Raw genomic sequence first — 21,650 nt, 5'->3', positions numbered from 1 at the left:
GCCTCCTGCTTTGCTAGGTTCATGAATGCTTGTCAAAGATGCCATCATTGAATCTCAGCTTATGTGTCATCCATTCTCTAGTCCATTACTTATTTTTTTTTAACATATCACTTCTCATGATACGAAATTACTTAATTATATATGTATTACTTGTCTCCCTTGACTGGAATGAGAACTGTATAAGGGCAGGGACTTTGGCTTGTCATATGAAACTGCCAGCTGTAATGTAGTTTTTAAGAGTGACAGCAAATAGGGATAGAGGTGAAGGCAAACACAGCTGGGGTGGAAAAGATGCTCCAGCAGTTTATTTAGTTATCTAATTGCTATGGTTTTAATGTGTTCCCCAAGGTTCGTATGTTGGAAAGTTAATCCCCAATGCCAACATTGTCAACAGGTGGGACCTTTAAGAGGTGATTAGGCCATGACAGCTGTGCCCTCATGAATAGATTAATACCGTTATTGTGGGAATGGGCTAGTCTGTGGCAGTGCATCCTTATAAAGGATGAGCTCAATCTCTTGCTCTCTCTCACCATTTATGCCCTCACAAGATGCAGCCCCCTAGATCTTGGACATCCCAGGCTCAAGAACTGTGAGTCAAATACATTTCTTGTCCTTATAAATTACCCAGCCTGTGATATTCTGTTACGGCAACAGAAAATGAACTAAGAACATCATGAGGTCAGTTCCTTGTGGATTGTTTTTAATGTAATGGGTATGTGTAAACCAAGGACCACTCACATTTTTTTTTTTCTTTTTGAGATAGTCTTGTTCTGTTGCCCAGGTTGGACTGTAATGGCACGATCTCAGCTCACGGCAACCTCTGCCTCCTAGGTTCAAGCGATTCTCCTGCCTCAGCCTCCCGAGTAGCTGGGATTACAGGAGCCCGTCCCCACTCCCAGCTGATTTTTGTATTTTTAGTAGAGATGGAGTTTTGTCATATTGCTCAGGCTGGTCTCGAACTCCTGACTTCAGGTGATCCACCTGCTGCGGCCTCCAAAAGTGCTGGGATTACAGGCGTAAGCCACCGCGCCTGGCCCATATTTATGCTTATTATTCAAGAAATACAAAAGAAAAAAACCCTGAAATTAGAAGGAATCCAGTTTATTCAAATAATTCTTCTTTAACAATATTTACAAACAGGTTTTGCTTATAAAATTTGCTCACTTTTAATTTGTTCTAACATTTAGAATCAAAACACACACTTGAGGGAAAAATATTCAATTTTAAAATATTCTGTCAAGTACAGATTTTTAAAAAAATGTAACTGAATATTTAGGTAAGTCTTTAAGAAAAATTAAAACCCAAGAAATAAAAATATCACAAAGACAATGTCAACGGAATCTGGAAGTTGTTTAAAGGAAGAGTCCTTAACTAGAATATTTAACTTTTGGTTTACATATTAGTAGTAGTATTAACAACAAATGCCATAACATTTTACCATAACCAAATATAAACCAAATGACTGAGGGAAACATAAATCAAATGGCTGTTATTCATTTTTGGCTGTTATTTATTTTTGAATACCAGTTAATATTACTGCTTTCAAAGTTGTTCAGGAGTTCTGATTTTCACAGACTATTTACAAATAAAACTGCATGGACAAAATACAAATGTTTTAAAAATATTGTTTTAACTCTATCGTCTTCTCAAATCTCTTATTTCTTTCAGTTACAGTTCTTTGCTTGACCTTGCCTTTTAAAAGGTCTGTATGTTAAGCAGCTTAGATATTCTGAATTCCATCCTAGTTGGTTTAAGTGAGTATAAAGAGGCTTATCCTGCGGAGTCTGTCTTTCTGAATTGAAAAATTAGTTATTCTACACTAAACAAAGTAGAATTATAGTCTTTTCAAAGGCCTGTGCCAGATAACACAAAAAGTTTGCTTACATAAAAAGTTTGCAAAAACACTGAAGCTTTGCTAGTTATTTGTTGAGATTTGGCCAAACCAATTCTCTTGTCACATTTTAGGGCTAACCCTTGAGAAAGGTCTATCCAGTTGTGAGGACTTTATCTGACTAGGATCTTACAGAAAACAGGAACAGCTGTTGAGCAGGAAAGGTAATACATGAAAAGAGACCGCTCAAGACTGCAGTTACATACTATATCCTGTTGCCCTACGATGATTATTACTAAGAGAGTTTTTACTTTTGCAGAAGGTTAAAAAGAAAAATCTATGACAAGAGTACGAAAAAACTATTTGTGCCACATTGCTTAAATTATTGTAAAAAAGACTAACTGCATAAGCATAAACATTATTCTCTATTATTTGCTAAAAAGTTATTAAAAAACTATTTAAATTGTGAAATCCCAAAACAAAATAATCTTCTGGAAATGGCTCTTGTAGAAAACGGCATTGAAATATAATTAACTACAATTGCTTCCAACATAAAAATTTTAAAAATCTCTCCTCAAGGAAACACTGAGAGTATGCAAACCAATTTTTCTTATTAAAAATATTTTACAAGTAGAAACTATAAAATATTGAAATTGAAGGAATTTGCCATATCTGGCGTAGAACTGTAAATTATATAATAAAGTGTCAAGCATTATAAAATTCTTGGTTTGATGACTAATGAAAAAAAATCCTGCTTTCTGCTCAAATGGCATAATGCCATCAACAATGTATTGAAACATATCAGAAGCAAGAATCTAGTTTTAAAGATTTTACCACTATTGCTTAACCTTGATCATATTACCCTCCCCTTATAATTGCATGGAAATAATTCTGGTATATCAGAAGTTAGAAATTGATGTCCTGTGTGATATGTGTTAAGATTATTTGTATATTTTACAAAGGACCATATGATTTATATTTCCTACCACATTTACACACATTAAAAATCGTTAAATGTTAAAAAATATATAAGTAAAAAAAATTTGGAAAAACTTGTTATGTCTTCTTTATTTCAATAGACAGAAGACTATTTTCAGTGTTGTGGATGAAAGGATTCTTGGTGCCATGGAGCTGGAAGACAAAACACCACAAAGATTTAAATAAACAAATAATTTAGACTAATGGTACATGATAGTATAGTGGAAAGAACCTGAGTTTAAATTACAGCTAAAGAGATCAAAGTGCTTATCTGCCCTTAAGTAGCCATAGGATCATCAGATCCTATGAAAGTTATTTAAGGCTCTCTGAGGAGTGGTTTCCCCATCTGTAGAAGAATAGCATCTCTGCATCTCTCTAAGGTATCCTGTGAAATTAAATGTAATAAAGGACAAAATGTGACTGGGACACAGGGCTCACTCGAGCACTGTCCTTTAGTTCCATTTTCTGGTGTTGAATACAAGCACCACAAACAATATAGCGACAAATGGGTCCAAGAGATTTTCACATTTTTAAGAATGCAGTTCCTGTAAGTGGGAGAGGTGATTTCTGTGGAATATTTACAATCATGATAACTCAAAGATGTGATTATAACATTGCAACTGCCTCCTTAATTTTTTTTAGAGTGACTTTTGGATATAAGTAAATGACTATTTCTTTTTCTTTTATTTTAATTGGACTAATATAACCAAGGAGGTAACAAAACAGGATTGAGAGTCATAGCTGGACTTGATTCCAAAGCTATCTTTTTAAATATCACAAATAGCTGAACTATTAAGAACAAAAGAAAGCCCAAACTATGAGAACCTTTCTGAAACAATTACAATCAAGATTTTCTATTTCAGAAATTAAAGTGTCCACTTTAATTCATAGGTTTGTCCCATCTACTATGCTTGGTGTTTATCATTACAGCATCAGCAATGATATCAAATTAATAAAAAAGGAAAAAGCAGAGTCATAGACTTTGTTCCTCTTTACATTTTCCCCTTTTATTTATTTATTCTTTTTGAGACAGAGTTTCACTCTGTTGCCCAGTATGGAGTACAGTGGTGTGATCTCGGCTCACTGCAACCTCCGCCTCCCAGGTCCAAGCCATTCTGCTGCCTCAGCCTCCCAAGTAGCTGAGATTACAGGCATATGCCACCACACCTGGCTAATTTTATATTTTTAGTAGAGATGGGGTTTCGCCATGTTGTCCAGGCTAGTCTCAAACTCCTGACCTCAAGTGATCTGCCTGCCTTGGCCTCCCAGAGTGCTGGGATTACAGGTGTGAGCTACCGTGTCCAGCCTTTTCCCCCGTCTTTTTATCGTTTTCCGTATGTTCTGTCTTGGGTGAAAAAGTTCTAGCCCTGTGTAAAGTCATTTACTGAGGCAGGGAAGAAAGGGAAAGATACAGAGATTATTACAATACCACCTAATACTCACATCCCTTATGTGAGAAAAGCACACAAAAAGTACTACAGAAGTATGACAGAGATTGTCCTATGGTCCTGTGGGAGAACGTTAAGTTGTTCAACGTGGCTTGAATGCAGAGGTGGAAGTGGTGGGAGATTAGGTTGGATATAGAGGACTGTGTAGCTCCGCATTCCAGGCTAAAGTATTTGAATTTTATCCGACAGGTTATAGTGAATCAGTGATATAACTCCAATGCAGAGGTGCTGACGTAATCAGATTTCTCAATTAGAAACAGAACTATGTCAACAGGCTGCTTCTTGCTCAATTCAGATCTATGGCCTACGGCCCCTCAATTTTTTCCTACATACCAATTTGCAACAATATCCAGGGCTTAGAAACTTTTTAAAAGAAATTCTCTGGGCCTGATGCCTCACACCTCTAATCCCACACTTTCGAAGCCATGGGCAGGAGGATCACTTGAGGCCAGGAGTCCGAGACCACCCTAGGCAACACAGTAAGACCTGATCTCTACTAATATATATATATATATTTTGAGACTGAGTCTCCCTCTGTCACACAGGCTGGAGTGCAGTGGCGTGATCTTGGCTCACTGCAACCTCTGCCTCCCGGGTTCAAGTGATTCTCATGCCTCAGCTTCCTGAGTAGCTGGGATTACAGGTGTGTGCTACCCAGCTAATTTTTGTATTTTCAGTAGAGAACAGGGTTTTGCCATGTTTTGCCTCAAGTGACCTGCCCACCTCTACCTCCCAAAGTGCTGGGATTACAGGTGCTCAGCCTCTACTAAAAATTAAAAATGAAATTAAAAATTAAAAATTATTAAAAATAATTAGCTAGACATGGTGATGCATGCCTGTAGTTGCAGCTACTTGGGATGCTGAAATGGGAGGACAGCTTGAGCCCAGGAGTTTGAGGTTTCAGTAAGTTATGAATGTGCCGCTGGACTCCAGCCTAGGCAACAGAATGAGACCCTGCCTTAAAAAAATTATCTTGCATTTCTCTGTATAAGATATTAAAAGATGGTTATTTTTTATTTAAAGTACCTTTTATCTTCAATGGTAGAATATTTGGTTGTTAGGGTAACATTTTCTGCAGGATAATTGTTTTTATATTTTGCTTTAACTCTGATAAATGCACATTTCAATTTCATTAAAACACCTATATTCTAATCATGCTATTTTAGAAGTGGAATTGAGCATTTTAGAAAGAAAAATTTTTATGTTACAGAGCAAACTATCAAGTTCTTCTACCAATACATTTTAATTAACTCTATTCACTTACACCAAGATACCATATTAGATAACTGAAAGAAAGAGAACGGTTGTTTTATCTAATTGAAATTTATTTTCCCACTTTAGTTTACTCTGTTTTTCTTCTATCAAAATCATGTATGTTTCATAGTAGATAATCTAGAAAATGCAAGAAAAAATTCTCTACACACCCCAAATTTTTTTCCCTGAAGATAGACAAATTAAAATGTTGGTATATTTTATTTCAGTATTTCTATCTATTTCCATATTTATGTAGGTAAGTTTACATGATATAGTTTTAAAAAATCACATCAATAAAAACCCTTTAATGGTTGCATCATATTTCACTGTATCGATTAACTATAAGTTACTTAACTATTCCCTACAGTTGGGTTTTATTGAAGAACACATGAAGGATATATTAGTGATATTGACAGTTTTTTTGCTTGAATTTTTGACAACTAGATTTCCACCCTCTTTGCCCAGCCTATGGGCAATTCTACAAATCTGTACAGAAAAATGACTGCTCTCTCTCCCTCTAACTCATCACTTACTGTGAATTTCACTCACATAAATGGACACAGTTAAAAGTAACAACTCAATAAAGTAGGCATTAAAATGTGAAACTCACCATAAACCCAAGGAACTTCTGGAGGCACATCTCGATTAGGAAGGTAAGGGTATGTAGTTTGTGGTAATGGCTGATGAGAAGCATATTGTGAAAAAACTGGCTGCTGAAAATTGTAAGTAGGTATTTGAGATTGAAAATACCCATTCACTGGCACAAAGCCATTTGCTTGTGGCTCCCCAGCAAAATAAGTAAAATATTGAGAGTACAGAAGATTAGAATGTGCGCCCTGGGCACACTGTGCACCCTGACCACTTGCAACTGTGGTCAACAGCCCAGAAGGAGGTGACTGTAGTTCATATGATGTTATCCCTTGGTATGCCTGGGTAATGCCATTGCCATTGCTGCTGCTATAATGATAAACACACCAAGCAGAGTATGGATATGAAGTTCCAAATAAATGCTCAGAAGAATTATATGTTGGGGTACATGCAGACTGTGGAAGTTCATTCCAATATGTGGCAGCATTCTGTGTTAAGACTTTTGAAGTTTTGTCATTCTGTTGTTCAGAAAGAGAGTACTCTGCTCCTTGATTCACATTAAGGGTTATATGTCCAGATGCTCCAAAAGTATGCACAGTGTTGGGATTCGATGTATTCTTCATGTATTTGTCCTCTGACTCAGTTTCTGCAGGCTGTAGTTTGTTGATCTGCAGAGCAGGAATTTTGTTCTGGATACAAATGGGTTCTGGAGAAGTCACGCATGAGGAATTTTTAATAGATGAATTTACTATATCATTATCTTGAAGTTCGAAGACTGTGTCATTCATTTCTAGATCAGTATGGATATCTTTCACAAGACAGAAAATCGGCTTTGAGAGCACCGATGCATCAGGCACAAGAGAAACATCAGTTTCTGGGTTTATATCAGAAAGGCAGGAGTTTTGGGAGGGATCTGGGGAATTTTTAAGAAATTTCTGCAAAAGTATCTCACGGTCTGGGGAAAATGTGCCATGTGCACTTTTTTGGTCACAAATTGCAAAAGCAGCACAATCTTTCTCATCACTTTTTGTTTCCACAGCACTAAAGTTCACATTTCTTTTCCTCATGCTATTTAAATTTTCCTGTTGTCCAGTGAAGTGGTCTGGCGCATCAGATGAAACAGTTAAGTCTATTTTGCTTTCTGACTTTGATGTGCAAGTGTCTTTTGGGTTCTCTAAGGGTAAAAGTGAGCCAGGTAATGATCTTTGCATTTCAACCTTTTTTGACGTTAAATGATTTCTTTTCAGATTGTTAGATGAACTTGACACTATTTTGTTTTCGCTTTGGGGATGAGATCCTGTAGTCCTATTAGGTGCAACACATACATAAAAATGACTTTAAATATATAGTGTCACAAAATTCTAATGGAAATATATATTTGAAATTGTTATCCAGGAGACGAGTTCTTATTTATGTTTTCCCATTCTATTGGCACTATACAAGTAACATTTTCCTAGTTCGACTGTCGTGGTTTGGATTTAGATACTTTTCCTACTGAAGATGATATGCTCTACATTTTAAATGTATTTCCAATATTGTAATAAACTATTTTGTGCTTTAGACATTTTCTTTTTCTTTTTTTTTTTTTTTTTTGAGACGGAGTCTCGCGCTGTGTCACCCAGGCTGGAGTGCAGTGGCGCGATCTCGGCTCACTGCAAGCTCCGCCTCCCAGGTTCACGCCATTCTCCTGCCTCAGCCTCCGAGTAGCTGGGACTACAGGCGCCCGCCACCACGCCCGGCTAGTTTTTTGTATTTTTAGTAGAGACGGGGTTTCACCATGTTAGCCAGGATGGTCTCGATCTCCTGACCTCGTGATCCACCCGCCTCGGCCTCCCAAAGTGCTGGGATTACAGGCTTGAGCCACCGCGCCCGGCCGCTTTAGACATTTTCTAATGGAGGCTTTTAAAAGTAGAAAACTATCACTAGTCAACTGTGCAGTGTAGTTTTTAATTCATACGCCTCCAGCCTGCTGATGATCTTCATTACTTGTAAATAGCTATAAGTAACTGGTAAACTACCAGCTGTAACCCCTGCCTTCCCACCAAAGATTTCTTCCCTCTCTGTTAGAACAGACTAATATGTTTTTGTCTGTTCATCTTTGAGAATAGGAAAAGCAGACCTCCAAAATTTCTTGCCAACTTAATAGCCTTGAAATTAGTAGCTAAATTCAGACAGTCTCAAGCAGCTGAGAGAAGCATCCATATGGGAATTGTCTAGAGCCAGACAGTTAATACAGGTCCCTGAGGTAATTTTATATATATATATACACACACACATATATGTACACTCACACATACATATATGTGTGTATAAATATATACATATATATACACATATATACATATACATACATACATATATACACATATATATATAATTTTTTTTTTGACACAGAGTCTCACTCTATCACCCAGGCTGGAGTGCAGTGGCACCATCTCAGCTCACTGCAACCTCCGCCTCCCGGGTTCAAGTGATTCTCCTGCCTCAGGCTCCCAAGTAGCTGGGATTACAGGCACCTGTCACTACGCCCAGCTAGCTTCTGTATTTTTTAGTAGAGATGGGGTTTCACCATGTTGGTCAGGCTGGTCTCAATCTCCTGACCTCAGGTGATCCACCTGCCTTGGCCTCCCAAAGTGCAGGGATTATAGGCGTGAGCCACCACACCCAGCCAGTAATTATATTTTTTGGTGCTTTATGAAATTCTTAAATTATATGAGGAAATACTATGTTGAGAAGGGAAAAGTAGTACTATTTTTCTGTAGTCAAGAGAAATTCATCTTTGGCCTGGAATTCACATATCCCACTCAACAAACTAAAAGCCCCATATTTCACTGAATTCAGCCCCACTGAAACATCACCAGAAATGCGATAAAATAAAAAGTATACTTTCTGAGAACTCAAAGTATATTATGGGAATTGATGACTATGTAGGTTCTCATTAAAATGCCAGTTTTGAAATTTGCTGTTCTTCAAAATGCACGAGTTAAAAAAAAGTAATCTTATCACTTGTCCTATTTTTAAAAGTCCCTTTTTGGTTTTAAAAGTCCTTTTTTGGTAAACCACTTATAAGCCCCATCAATTCTTTAAGTATTGTATCGTATCTTATAAATATACAAATTTTTCTTTCTCATTCTGTGAAACAATCACCCTTTTCTAACCCTTGGCTGACTTCTAACTATTCTCAGAATATTCTTAACCTTTAAATCACTGAAAAAGCACATTTCACAGGACTTTAGTCTTTAATATTTGCAGAATGAAGTTCAAATTCCTTAAGCTGAATTTAAGAATGTATAATTTCAAACAAATTTCTTTTTCCTTAGCTTATTCTCATCCCCTAAGTTACATGTATGATCCAATGACATGATATAAATAATTGTGTTTATTCTAATTGTGTTATTCTAATTGTTATTCTAATTGAACGAAATTGCCCAATTTTGTTCAATTTTTTTTTTTTTCCACATAGGGCTGATAGGAACTCCTACCTTGGATGCTTGAATGTTGCATTTTCTCTGTTGATTTTTGTGACACCTTTCATGTCTACCTGTGTTTAAAAGATACAAAGAATATCTTCATTAGTGATGACAAACTGTAATAAAAGTAATTATTTCAATATTAGATATTTGTAATTGTTTGTTCTACCATCATCTAAAGTTAAACTCATTAATTATCACTTCCCTGCAGAAAGTAGTGACTCTCCTAGACTTCCCATATTTCACATATGTTTGGAGTAACTTTAAAAAAAAGAAATTTGCAACATTCTTCTTACCTTCATATTTTTTTTTTTTTTTGAGACAGTCTCACTTTGTCACCCAGGTTGAAGTGCAGTGGCATGACCTTGGCTCACTACAACCTCCGCCTACCAGGTGCAAGTGATACTCCTGCCTCAGACTCCTAAGTAGCTGGGACTAAAGGTGCCCACCACCACACCCAGATGATGTTTGTATTTTTAGTAGAGATGGGGTTTCACCATGTTGGCCAGGCTAGTCTCGAACTCCTGACCTCAGGTGATCCACCTGCCTCAGCCTCCCAAAGTACTGGGATTACAGGCAAGAGCCACCACACCTGACCCTTAAAACTAATCTTGAAGTCCATTTATGACTGTTCCCTCTTTTATGTCCTTTCTTGTATACCAGTTGTGAAGCCCCATCGATTCTTTAAGTCATGTCTGTCAATAAAAATTTTCCTTTCTAACACCTTTTACTAAGCCATGGCTGACTTATTACTATAAGCAGTACTATATACAGTACTACTACGTACTACTATATATACTTCTATAGAAGATGTATATGACTTATATACTCAGAATCTATCTGTTAAATCATTGGAAAAACGAATTTCATATGACAGCACACTTCAATGTGTACAGAATGAAGGTCAAACTCCTTAGGTCTAATTTAAGATATTCCATAACCTGAAAAAACCTTCTCCATCCATAGATTATTCTTACCCACTAAGTTAAATTGTTCCAGACTTAATTTAAAACTATTATATATATAGATATAAAAAAAATGTTTTTGAAACAGTCTTACTCTGTCCACCCTGGTTGGAGTGCAGTGGTATAATCCTGGCTCACTGCAACCTCTGCCCCTGTGCTCAAGCAATCCTACTTCAACCTCCCAAGTAGCTGGGACTACAAGTGTATGCCACCATGTCTGGCTAACTTTTTGTTATTTTTAGTAGAGATGAGGTCTCACCATGTTGCCCAGGCTGGTCTTGAACTCCTGGACTCAAGCAGTTCGCCCACTTTGGCCTCCCAAAGTGCTGGGATTACAGGCGTGAGCTATCGCACCCAGCTGCATATAGGTTTCTTTTTTAAACTTCTGAACTAAGACATATTGAACAGCTGTAAGAGAAACCTCTTAGAGCAGAGCTGAGACAACTGTCAGTAAGGGCTCTGGAGGCCAGACTGCCTGGTTTAGATCTGCGTGCTCCCATTTACTAAACTCTGTGACCCTGCAATAGTCATTTCCTCTATGTTCCAGTTTCCTTATCTTTAAGTAAGATAATAGGAAATACATCATAAGGGATTTTGTATAAAATAAATCAGTACCAAGTACATATTAAACGCTTTGGACAATTTGTTAAAATGTATTTAATATAGGACTTTTAACTCCTTGATAATTATCTTTTGAAAAAAGTATCTGTCCTATTTCTCCATTCGGATGATAATGGTCAAGAAGACAGGCTTCGTTAGCCACTTTTGAATATTCACTACACTGGGCATAGGCTTGCTCTACAGAAAAGCTACTCAATAAATATTGGTCACTCACTCAGTGTTCGCAATATTGAACTCTCCCTTAAGAAGCTTTTAAAATTCACGTCCTTCCAAAAAATGTTTTCTAAGTTAAAACATTTAATTTTATGTTTAAGAAGTAAACATTTGCAAGGCATCACCTATACATATAATTTATGTATCATTTTATAGATAATATGAATTGTTTAAATCAGTATTATAGTTAGTAAATTCATTTTGCCAGACAATTTACCATTCTCAACATTTAGAATTCTGCAGACTACTTGTTTGCTTATGAGTAGACTTGTTTTCAAAAAGAATACTTATAAAAGTTATGTTTTAAATCATTCATACCTTTAGTTTTTTACAACTGGAAATAGTAGTATTTTTCTGTTGTTCCTGAGAGTCTTCACATTTGTCTACAGTGCTAGGTCGTTTTTTAGAGGAATTTGAAATGTTTTTGTTTATGCACTCTGATATTGGGGGCACCATCATAGAAATACTAAATTTATTGTTATTTTCCCCAGGTTTTACAATATGAATATTCATTTTTTCTTTTCTCTTCAGCTGTAAAATCTTCCTTCCATTATACAGCATTTGGCATAGAAAAAAGGAAATAGTTAGTTCAGCATTTTTAGCACATATAATCTTCATATGTTCAATCGTTTTTATGACTTTCATAATATGGGCCATTTTTCCTAAATCTTTCCTAGGGGCAGACATTACATTCTTCAGCAGTGTAGAAAATTGATTGTAGTTGTATTCTAACTCCATCATGGTGCTTCCGTAATTTATGGATGTTATATATGGCACAAAGTCAATATATGTGGAAATAAAATACTTGGAGTTCTTCAGAAGCTTTTTTATTTCTGAAAGTTCTTGAAGTTCTCTTGAGAGCAAATGAATAGCATATGAGCGATTAACAGCTTCATCATATTTGTAGATAATATCCAGATCTTTCTTAAGTTCGGAAATAGCACTCTCTATCACTTTCCAAAGGCAAACATCTGTTGAGTTATCTTTAAGAAATGAAAAAGAAGTCATTTTTTCTTGGCACTGAACCAGCTCAGGAAGAAGTGACAAATCAAACCAAAGCATACTTCGAAACCTCTGTTTGTCTAGTTTCTTTGCTATTGAGTTTTTAAGAAAGTGAATTGTTTCTGAGACCATGATGATTTCAATATACATTTCAATAGCTTCAGGCTTTAAAAGTATAGCCTCATGGCTGTGGTTTTTCACCACGTCTAAAACATTTTCTTCTGTGATAAAAATATTATCCATGTTATCATCTTGTAGCATTTGAAAGTATTTTTTTAAAATTTCTAAGTGATCTGTACATCTCAAGGTGAGATCTTGTAATTTTTTAAGGTCTGCAAATTCAGCTTGATCCAATATCTCACTAATACAATAAATATCTGGGTATGTAAGCAAACTACTGCTAAACTTAGAATTTTCTATGCCAATGGTTGCTTTGTTTATTGGATGATCTGATTTTCTGGAGGCAATTATAGTATCCTCCTCAAGCCCAACAGGGGAAATTGGCTCATTGTTTAAATCCTTAGACAAAGTATCATATATCTTCTGCAACTTAGAAAAAGCACATTTATTCACTCTGAGTAGCCTTTCTTTGTCCTCCTTTTGTGAGTATTTTTTGCTGAAGGATTGTGTTTTCTCTTTCCAAACAAGATTTTTTGCAGCATCAAAAAAGATATGTTCCAGACCATAAAGAGATATTTTAATACGTACCGCCTCACTGTTCTTAATAAAATTAACCTTTGAGGAGATCATTTCTATTATAATCCACAGATGGTCCTGTTTTCCTGGATACGAATGAACTTTAGGAGAGTCCTCACATGCACTGATCAACTTTAAAGTACTTTTTCTTAAGATTTCCAGGTCTTCTAAACTATCTCCAAAGTTAACTCCGCAAGTAAATGGAACAGAAAGAGAAAAGTCAAAGCAATCAGAACAATGCTCCATTATGGCTTCACATTCATTAACCTGTCGTTTGTACTTTAAGAATACATAGTATGAATTCTTTTCCCTTTTTGTTTCTTCAAGTAATTCAACTAATTGATCATGGTAAGTCTGTAACTCACAGAATGCATTATATTTTAATCTTCCTTGGAAACCAGGATAGAAATTAGACTGCTGTTGAAATCCACGTGGTTTTCCAAGAAGCTCAGCGTACAGTGTTTCATCATACCAAAGCAAGCTTCGGAATGTTGGTTCACCTTCTAAGCGCTTTTTTTTGTTTTCAATGAATTGAATTGTTTCCATCATCATTTGAAGTTCTACCAAAGTGTCAACAGCAGATGGTTTTAATGTGTGTTTGCAATTATTCCATAGGTTTTGGTCTACCAACAGTTCTCTTGAAATCAGGATTTGTTCAACTGAACATTCTTGTTTTCTTTCAAAAGCTTCCACAAATAAAGGGAGAATATTTAGACAAACCTTAGTTTCTTCCTGTAGAATCTGCAAAGATGATGCTTCATCTGCCCTCTGCAAAATTTGAGACAGATTAGCTATAAAGGCCGTATGATTAGCTGAGCAATGTTTTTCTTTAAGTTCACTCATGTATGATGCAGGTTTCTTCAGAAGAGTAGTGACTTTACAGGTTTCAGAGTGGGCAGGTAAAATAGGTGTATGATTAACTCCTAGAATCCCTGGTTTGGAAATACAGGCTATTTCTGAATGTAATGTCAAGTCAGACTGCAAGTCATTAGTAACTTTAATTTCCGCCTTCTCTCTTTTGTTAAGCGGATTAGAAACTGTGTTCTTCAGAGAGACTGACTCAGTAGTATTATTTTTAGTGCTTAGATGGGAATCAATCAAATTAGTTTTAATAATTTTCTCATTTAAGCAGGATTCTTCTGAGATCTGATTATTTTGATTTTTGTACTCAGTATTAACAGCTGATCCTTCAGTCATGCTACTTTTGTAAACAGAATCTTTTGCTTTTTCCACTTGTTTAACTTTCCACATTATTGTGTCCTCAGTGTCTTTCTTCACAATACATGTTTCTGAAGAGGAGCCTTTTACATTATCTTTTAAAAGCAGAGAACTATCACTGGAAGATAATTTCACTATATTTTCCCCATAACTTCTACTTTCTTCAGTTACTGATGCTATATCCAACTCATAATTCTCAGTGACATTTGTTTCATTCCCATCTGTATGGAGGCAATTACCTGAAGAGCACTGTTCCGTCTTAAGAAGCTCTTTTCCTCTACAGCTCTGCTCACAGCATGGTATAGTAGTGGATGCTGCAAAAGAATCTATAGTAAGAATTCTCTGTTTATCCAAGTAAGATTTTGAAGATTCTCCCTCACTATCTGTCACTGCAGAGGCTGATAACTGAGGAATACTGTACTTTTTGCTTGCTATCAAAGTTAGGTTTAATGGGTCCATAAGGAAGTTTCCTGTAATAATGCTTTGCTCGCATCTCTCGATAGGAGCTGTCCACTTTACTTCCAGGTTTCTTTTATAATCAGATAAAGTAAGGTTTTCTTGTTGGTAGAGATCATTTAAAAAGTGCTTCACATTTGAATCTAACACTGAAATAAGTACATCAGTTTTCACCTTTGTGCAACCTATGCAAGTTGCATCATAATCGTTGCCTGTACTATAATTTATATTTTCTTTTATGCAACTTAAAGATATGGAATTACTTTCATTTATTACTTGATTAGCCTCACAACTGTTTTCTGTAGTTGTATCTTTAACATTATGATTTGCCGAATGTTTTTCAAGCTTTTCATATTTACTAGTGCTAGATAAAAACTTTGTATCAATTTGATTTTCTTTTTCAATTAGTTTCTCATCTGAGTGATCTGGGGAAAACCGACATCCAGTTTTTCCAGAAAAGGGCTGATGTTCTTCTGATAAACTTGGATTGCTTAAACTGCTATTATAATAAACTGACTGACTTGTACTTTGGGATGTGGAAGATATAGGCAACTGTGATTCAGGATGTTCCTGATTATGAAATTCTCCCACGTGAATAGTGGGGTGACTTTTTGAGACACCGCTAGCCATACTTTTCCTAGAAAGGCATTGTTTCTCTCCACTTGTATTGTAAGACTTGTGCTTTGACACATAGGTTAACGATTTAGAAATACCAGCTTTTGGAGCTCTTTTCTTTCTCCGTTTGTCATATTTTCTTTTTGACAAAAAATGCTTAGTAGAATAATATTTTCTTTGAGACACAGAACTATAATCTTGAAGGTCACAACTTTCCCAGAAATTATTGCATATTATTGCATACGATTTTGGTAATGGGCCCTTTCTTTTTTCTCCTACTTTAGTTATAAGCTGCAAAGATGTGTGAACTCTTCTATGAGCTTTTTTTAAGTGAGTAACTGCTTTGTCTAGTTTTTTGGAAAGACATTTGCTTTTGCATAAAGATGCTTCACCACTTAGGATATTTAGGACACTCTTAATGTGCTTTTCTGACTGTGAAAATGTTTTAATTCGTCCTTGGGATAATGAAGAAAAACACTCAGATGAGTCTTGACTGGTTTGCCTCCTCTTTCTCCCATAAATTTTATGTTGTCTTAAATCTTCATGTATGTTCTGATCCCTGGAAGACGTATGTAGCTTCCTTTTGCTAATTTTTGATTCTACCTCCTTTTTATTTTTGGTATCATTATAGTCAGTTTTTGATTTTGTAAAGAAACATCTGCTTCCATTATCTACTGTTGTGACATTAGAAGGTTCACTAGACAAAGATTCACTGTTTTGATTTTTAGACCTATGGTTCACATCTGTATTATGACTCAAGTCAAAAGAAAGGGAGATTTCAGATTTACTCATTGGTCCTGATTCTTGCCTTATATTATCAACTTTATCTTCACATGGATAATCCGAATTTTCACCAGAAGGCTGGGAATAAATGTCAAATCCTAGAATTTCTCCATCTTCCTTATTTATTTCTGGTTTTGTGGCTTCAGTTACATGTGTGCAGAAATTATCTTTCAATGCAAGGGAGTCAACTATCGGGCTGAATCCTGGCCTAAATATGTTAGTAATTCTAATTTGTAGATCTGGAAGTAAAATTGGGCTGGGAAGCTCCGTTTCACTGCTTTGTGTAGAGGAATAAAAATAGTTACTTTCCTTAGAATAATGCTGATCACTATTTTCCCTTCCTGCAGTGCTTTCCAAAACTTCCATCTCCCCATTATCGAGTGCTAATATACCTTCCCAACTGATACGAGACTTCAGAGCCTTGTATGAGGTCACAAATTCCTCACAAAGCATGTTTTCATGGCTGTGTGTATCTTGTTGAAATATAAAAGCATCATCACAATCTTCTAATTCTATTTCAATTTCACTTTCCAATTCAATGCTTTGAAGAACTAAGTTCTCATTTATTGATTGATGAAAAGATTCTTGTGATTTATTTTCATCCTTATCAATTTCACAATCGGAAACCCTATGTTTTACTAACAAACCAAAATCTGGAATTTCAGAAGAACAAGTTTCTTTAAACTGGTTTATTTGGTGTTCGTCATTACTTATGCTTAATACAGGCATAGTAGCACTAGCTATCTGTACTGCAGCATTTGAGGCCACACACACTGAAGAACTTGCAATTTCGGGAAACGCTGTGGAAGCCAAATGCTCTACACTTCTTCCAGTATTTTCAGTATCTTTTTGTTTCATGGCACTAATGGTATCTTCTTCACTCTCTAATAATGCAGTTGCTGCTGACTCATATTTTTCTCTGCAAATCAAGTTAAATGTAGCAGAAAATTCTTCAGAACTCAAAATTTCTATATTGTTGTAATTTTTGTCCTCCTTTTCATCTATATAGCTGAAATTTTCATTTGTATGAGAATCCTGCTTTTTGTCTCCATATATATTCTCTATGTTGTTTTCTACAGATGAAGCATTATTCTCTTTAGCCTCATTTTGGCTTTCTTTATAATTATCTCTTTGTTCTTTGAAATTAACATTCAGGCATATATCGTTTAACTGTGAGTTACAGAACAGACTGTGATCCTGACCCCTATCTTCAACATAAGCAGTTTCTTTATAGTCTCTCTGAATGTCCTCTAATGACACTGGTTCATTTTCATTTTTCCTGTGGACACATACATGTTTTCTAGTTATGCTGCAATTTGAATTGTCATGAGCTGTTTCTATGTTATAAGAGGAAATAACTGTATCAATGAGCATTTCTTTGGCCTCGGGTATGTCTTTTGGTTTCGGGAAAGCTTCAGTTATAATGCTAGCACAATTTGCATTTATTTTCCCCAATTTCAGTTCCATTAGCTTTTGAGAAATGGCTAAACTTGTGTGAATGTTATCCTCATACTCCACAGAGTGCTGAGGATGCTTTTGTGACAGGCTCTCTAAACTTGGAGTAATTTGCCATTCCAATGCTAGATGATCTAGTTCATCCTTATCCTTTATGGTAGATGTAGAAGATTTTGGTATTTCTAACTCTTGAGTAATTAATATTTTATCACAGCTTTTCTCGAAAGAATTATGACTCTCACTTTCTTTGTATTCTTGGTGCAAAACAATGTAATTATCCATTGGACTGATTTTTGTTTCATTAGTGAAATCATTATCAATTTCTTTCCACGAAGTTTGCTTTTCTTCATGTTTGGAATTGTCCTTCAGGTCAGTGAAGTTTTTCATCTTTCCAGTATTTTGAAGGTATTCATCAATGCTTACTTTCTTTTTGAGTGGAAAAATTGTAGACATTTGGTGACCAGTCTGATAAATGGTTTTTAAATCAGAAGACTGCGATTCCTGAGAAATACGACTATTATACTCTTTTTTATAAGCATTACCCGACTCCTGTTGGGCTCTCTGAACCCTCTCCTCACTGTGGTTTTGGTTCTCAACCTCTGACACTACATTTGACACAGAAATTGGGAAGGAAAAATTGCCTTGGTCCTTACATTGCCTGGCCATGGTAACTTTATTGGGAGGTACACAGTCATAGTCCTCAGAGCCTGTGTTGTGAGCCCAAGATTGTGAATCATTAACACAAGTTTTAAAGCAAGGGGCATCCAAACAATTAGTAAGAACAGCACAATCACCAGGGACAACTTCTGAGGAGGAGGCAGAATTAGATGGTGTTGATTTTATTTCTGAATTAACATTATCTAAACTCTTCTCAAACTGCAAAATCTCATTTAAGCCTGCAGTATTACTCTGTTCTCCCATACTTTCTTCTCTCCTCATCAGTCTTGGGTCTTTGATGAATTTTGAAGTAGTAACTGTGCTTGAGCCAGTATTGTTGGGAAGAGGAAAAGCAGCATTAAGACTACTTAAAATATTTTTAAGACTTGTCCAATTTAACAAAAGGTCACCATTAACACTTTCTTTGGCATCACTGGGCATAAGTGAAAGGTCTGAATCATGTGCAAGTACTTGAGAAGTGTCTCTAATTTCTGCTAAATTGTGCTCTGCTTGTCCATTGTATGTTTCAGGTATAGAAATGTTTCCATTTTGTACATTTCCATAGGAGTTAGAAATATGTGAGTTGGAAGGATTTATCTCTGAATTTAGTACATTGCATAAACAGTTTTCTTGAACAAATGGATCTACAGGTTTCTTGAAATGCTCAAAGATGACAGTAGCATCTTTTCCTTTTCCAATTCTTTTGGCCACTGTACAGTTATTCAGAGAGCATGTTCTTTCTGTGGAAATAATAAGACAAATTTGAAAAAAATGTGTTTCTATAGACAACTTTTATACAGGTACATTGTGTCAAGTAATTTTAATTGAAAGTTCAGCTAATAACCTAATGATGATTAAAATGTGTTTTCAACAGAAAAAGTAGAGAAGGGGCTGATTAACAAATAAAATATAAATGATGTAGCATGAAATTCTCCTAGTCTAGAAACCTTAATAAAGAATATTTGCCATGAAAATTTAATTCTGACAAACAATAGAAAAAAACTGAATAGGGGCCGGGCACGGTGGCTCACACTTGTAATCCCATTACTTTGGGAGGCCGAGGTGGACATATCATGAGGTCAGGAGTTCGAGACCAGCCTGGCCAACATGGTGAAACCCCGTCTCCGCTAAAAATAATAAAAAAAAATTAGCCAGGTGTGGTGGTGGGTGCCTGTAATCCCAGCTACTCAGGAGGCTGAGGCAGGAGAATTGCTTGAACCTAGGAGGCGGAGGTTGCAGTGAGCAGAGATCGTGCCACTTAACTCCAGCCTGGGCAACAGAACAAGACTCTATCTCGCGGGCTGGGGGCAGAGGTGGAGAAGAATAAAACTAAATAGGAATAAAAATATTTTCCCAATAGATAACAGCTCTCTTATATTAATTTTCTATATTCAGATGTTTAATATTAGTATCTACATGTAAGAAGGCAAAATAATCTCCCTCTATCTACTACCATTACCTTGCTTCTCCCTCTACCATGGGAGAAAAAAAAGGAAAGGAACAGAGAGTGAGGTGGAAAAATAGGGAAAGGAAACCCCAAAAAGTTCCATAAAATCTTTCCCAAGAGCCAAAGCAAACTACTATTCCTCTTTTGCAGCAAAATAAATGTTCCTGCAAATAATTTATGTAAACAAAAACCTGGAAAATAAAAGCAAACTTTAAAAATAATTTATAAAAATTATTTCTAAAATTTCCTAAGAAACCTCATGTAATCATGAATTTACAAAATGCATATTTAACAAGTAAATAATAATTTCTCATAAATGTTCACCAAACATTTACAGCTAAGTAACAGACTAAAAATACCTTTACTAAAACAGGAATTAATGATGAGAAATTGCTTGTGACATCTACAAAATATATGAAGTTATCATGTCACTGACGAGTACCACAAGGTTCTTTTTCACAGTAAGAGAGCTATGTTGAAGATTTCTAAATTCTACTACCATTTGTGATTTTATTACTTACAGTAAGCTACCATGGAAATACGACCACATATGAAGAGATGTAGTTCTTAAAAGAGTAGGGAGTATAATGGAGAAGAAAATGGAAATGTAGACTCCTACACCACCTTATCCCAAAATAAAATTTGCTATTTAAAAAACTCCATAAAACTACTAGAAAAAAACCATGAATGGATGTTTTTATAATCTTGGCATAGGAAAGTACTTTTAAAGCATGACTGAAAATCAGAAAACACAAAAGTAAAACATGACGTCAATTACACATAAATTAATTATTTTAATAGATCAAAATGCATGATAAATAATACTCAAAGGAAAAAATAGGTAAAATTATCAACAAACACAAAAAGATGCCCCAACTCCACTAAATAAACAATAAGATCCATTAAAAAAACTTTTTAAACTAGCAAAAATTTGAAAGGATGATTAATGCTATACAAATATAAGCACTATTTAATATGGTTCGTGGAAGCATAAATTGGTACAAATTTCCTGGAAAACCAGCTGACAGTATTCATTGATACATTATATGTAATCATTCAAAGCAACCATTCTTGCTCGTTTACTATTCTGATAAACTTGTACAAATACCCAAAGTTCTATGGACAAGGATTTTCAGTGAAATAACCCAAGACAGTTGAAAGCTAGAAACCTAACTATACATCAATATGAGACTGGCTAAATGAATGACATATCAAAAATGATAAAATTACTATGAACATACATTATAACAAATGTCCTAGAAGACAGAATGTTATGCAGCTATTACAAAAATTAAGGTAGATTAATATGGCTGGGCAAGGTGGCTCACGCCTGTAATCCCAGCACTTTGGGAGGCCGAGGCAGGCGGATCACTTGAGGTCAGGAGTTTGAAACCAGCCTGGCCAACATGGTGAAACACTGGTCTCTACTAAAAATACAAAAAAACTAGCTGGATGTGGTGGTGTGTGCCTGTAGTCACAGGTACTCAGGAGGCTGAGGCAGAAGAATTGCTTGAACCTGCGAGGCGGAGGTTGCAGTGAGCTGAGATCATACCACTGCACTCCAACCTGGGCGACAGAGTGAGACTCTGTTTCAAGGAAAAGGGGGAAAAAATGGGTTAATATATACCAATGTGGGAAAAGAAACCTAATTACTTAAGTTTACGCCGGGTGAATCTCCTGAGGTCAGGAATTCGAGACCAGTCTGGCCAACATGGTGAAACCCTGTGTCTACTAAAAATACAAAAATTAGGCATGGTGGCATGTTGCCTGTAGTCCCAGCTACTTGGAAGGCTAAGGCGGGAGGATTGTTTAAACCCAGGAGGTGGAAGTTTCGGTGAGCCGAGATGGTGCCACTGCACTCTAGCCTGGGTGACAGAGCAAGACCCCATCTCAAAACAGGCAAACAAGCAAAAAAACCCTAATTGCTTAAGTTTAATAATTTCACTTTTACAA

At 36.0% G+C, this 21,650-nt stretch overlaps 1 protein-coding gene across 1 annotated transcript; it reads right to left on the bottom strand.

Moving 5' to 3' along the window:
- Positions 1-1,202: 1,202 nt before the first annotated feature.
- TEX15 (testis expressed 15) lies at positions 1,203-18,946 on the bottom strand. Its single transcript, XM_011977719.1, has 4 exons — positions 11,687-18,946; positions 9,582-9,640; positions 6,122-7,404; positions 1,203-2,962 (listed from the first exon to the last, which is right to left on the bottom strand). The coding sequence occupies exons 1-4, from the start codon at positions 18,689-18,691 to the stop codon at positions 2,925-2,927; spliced, it is 8,385 nt and encodes a 2,794-aa protein (XP_011833109.1). The 5' UTR covers positions 18,692-18,946; the 3' UTR covers positions 1,203-2,924.
- Between the last annotated feature and the right edge of the window lie 2,704 nt (positions 18,947-21,650).

The sequence above is a fragment of the Mandrillus leucophaeus genome, unplaced genomic scaffold (genome assembly GCF_000951045.1).
Source record: "Mandrillus leucophaeus isolate KB7577 unplaced genomic scaffold, Mleu.le_1.0 Scaffold183, whole genome shotgun sequence".
In the NCBI taxonomy this organism is placed as follows: domain Eukaryota; kingdom Metazoa; phylum Chordata; class Mammalia; order Primates; family Cercopithecidae; genus Mandrillus; species Mandrillus leucophaeus.
This window is presented reverse-complemented; position numbering and strand designations above follow the sequence as displayed.

Excerpts from the sequence above, each read along its gene's own strand:
- TEX15 (XM_011977719.1), bottom strand. The coding sequence starts at position 18,691 with ATGCCCAGTGATGCCAAAGAAAGTGTTAATGGTGACCTTTTGTTAAAT. Across the intron at positions 9,641-11,686 it reads CCAGTTGTAAAAAACTAAAG|GTAGACATGAAAGGTGTCAC; the intron begins GTATGAATGATT and ends TTTTAAACACAG. Across the intron at positions 2,963-6,121 it reads AGAAGTTCCTTGGGTTTATG|CTCCATGGCACCAAGAATCC; the intron begins GTGAGTTTCACA and ends TTTGTCTTCCAG.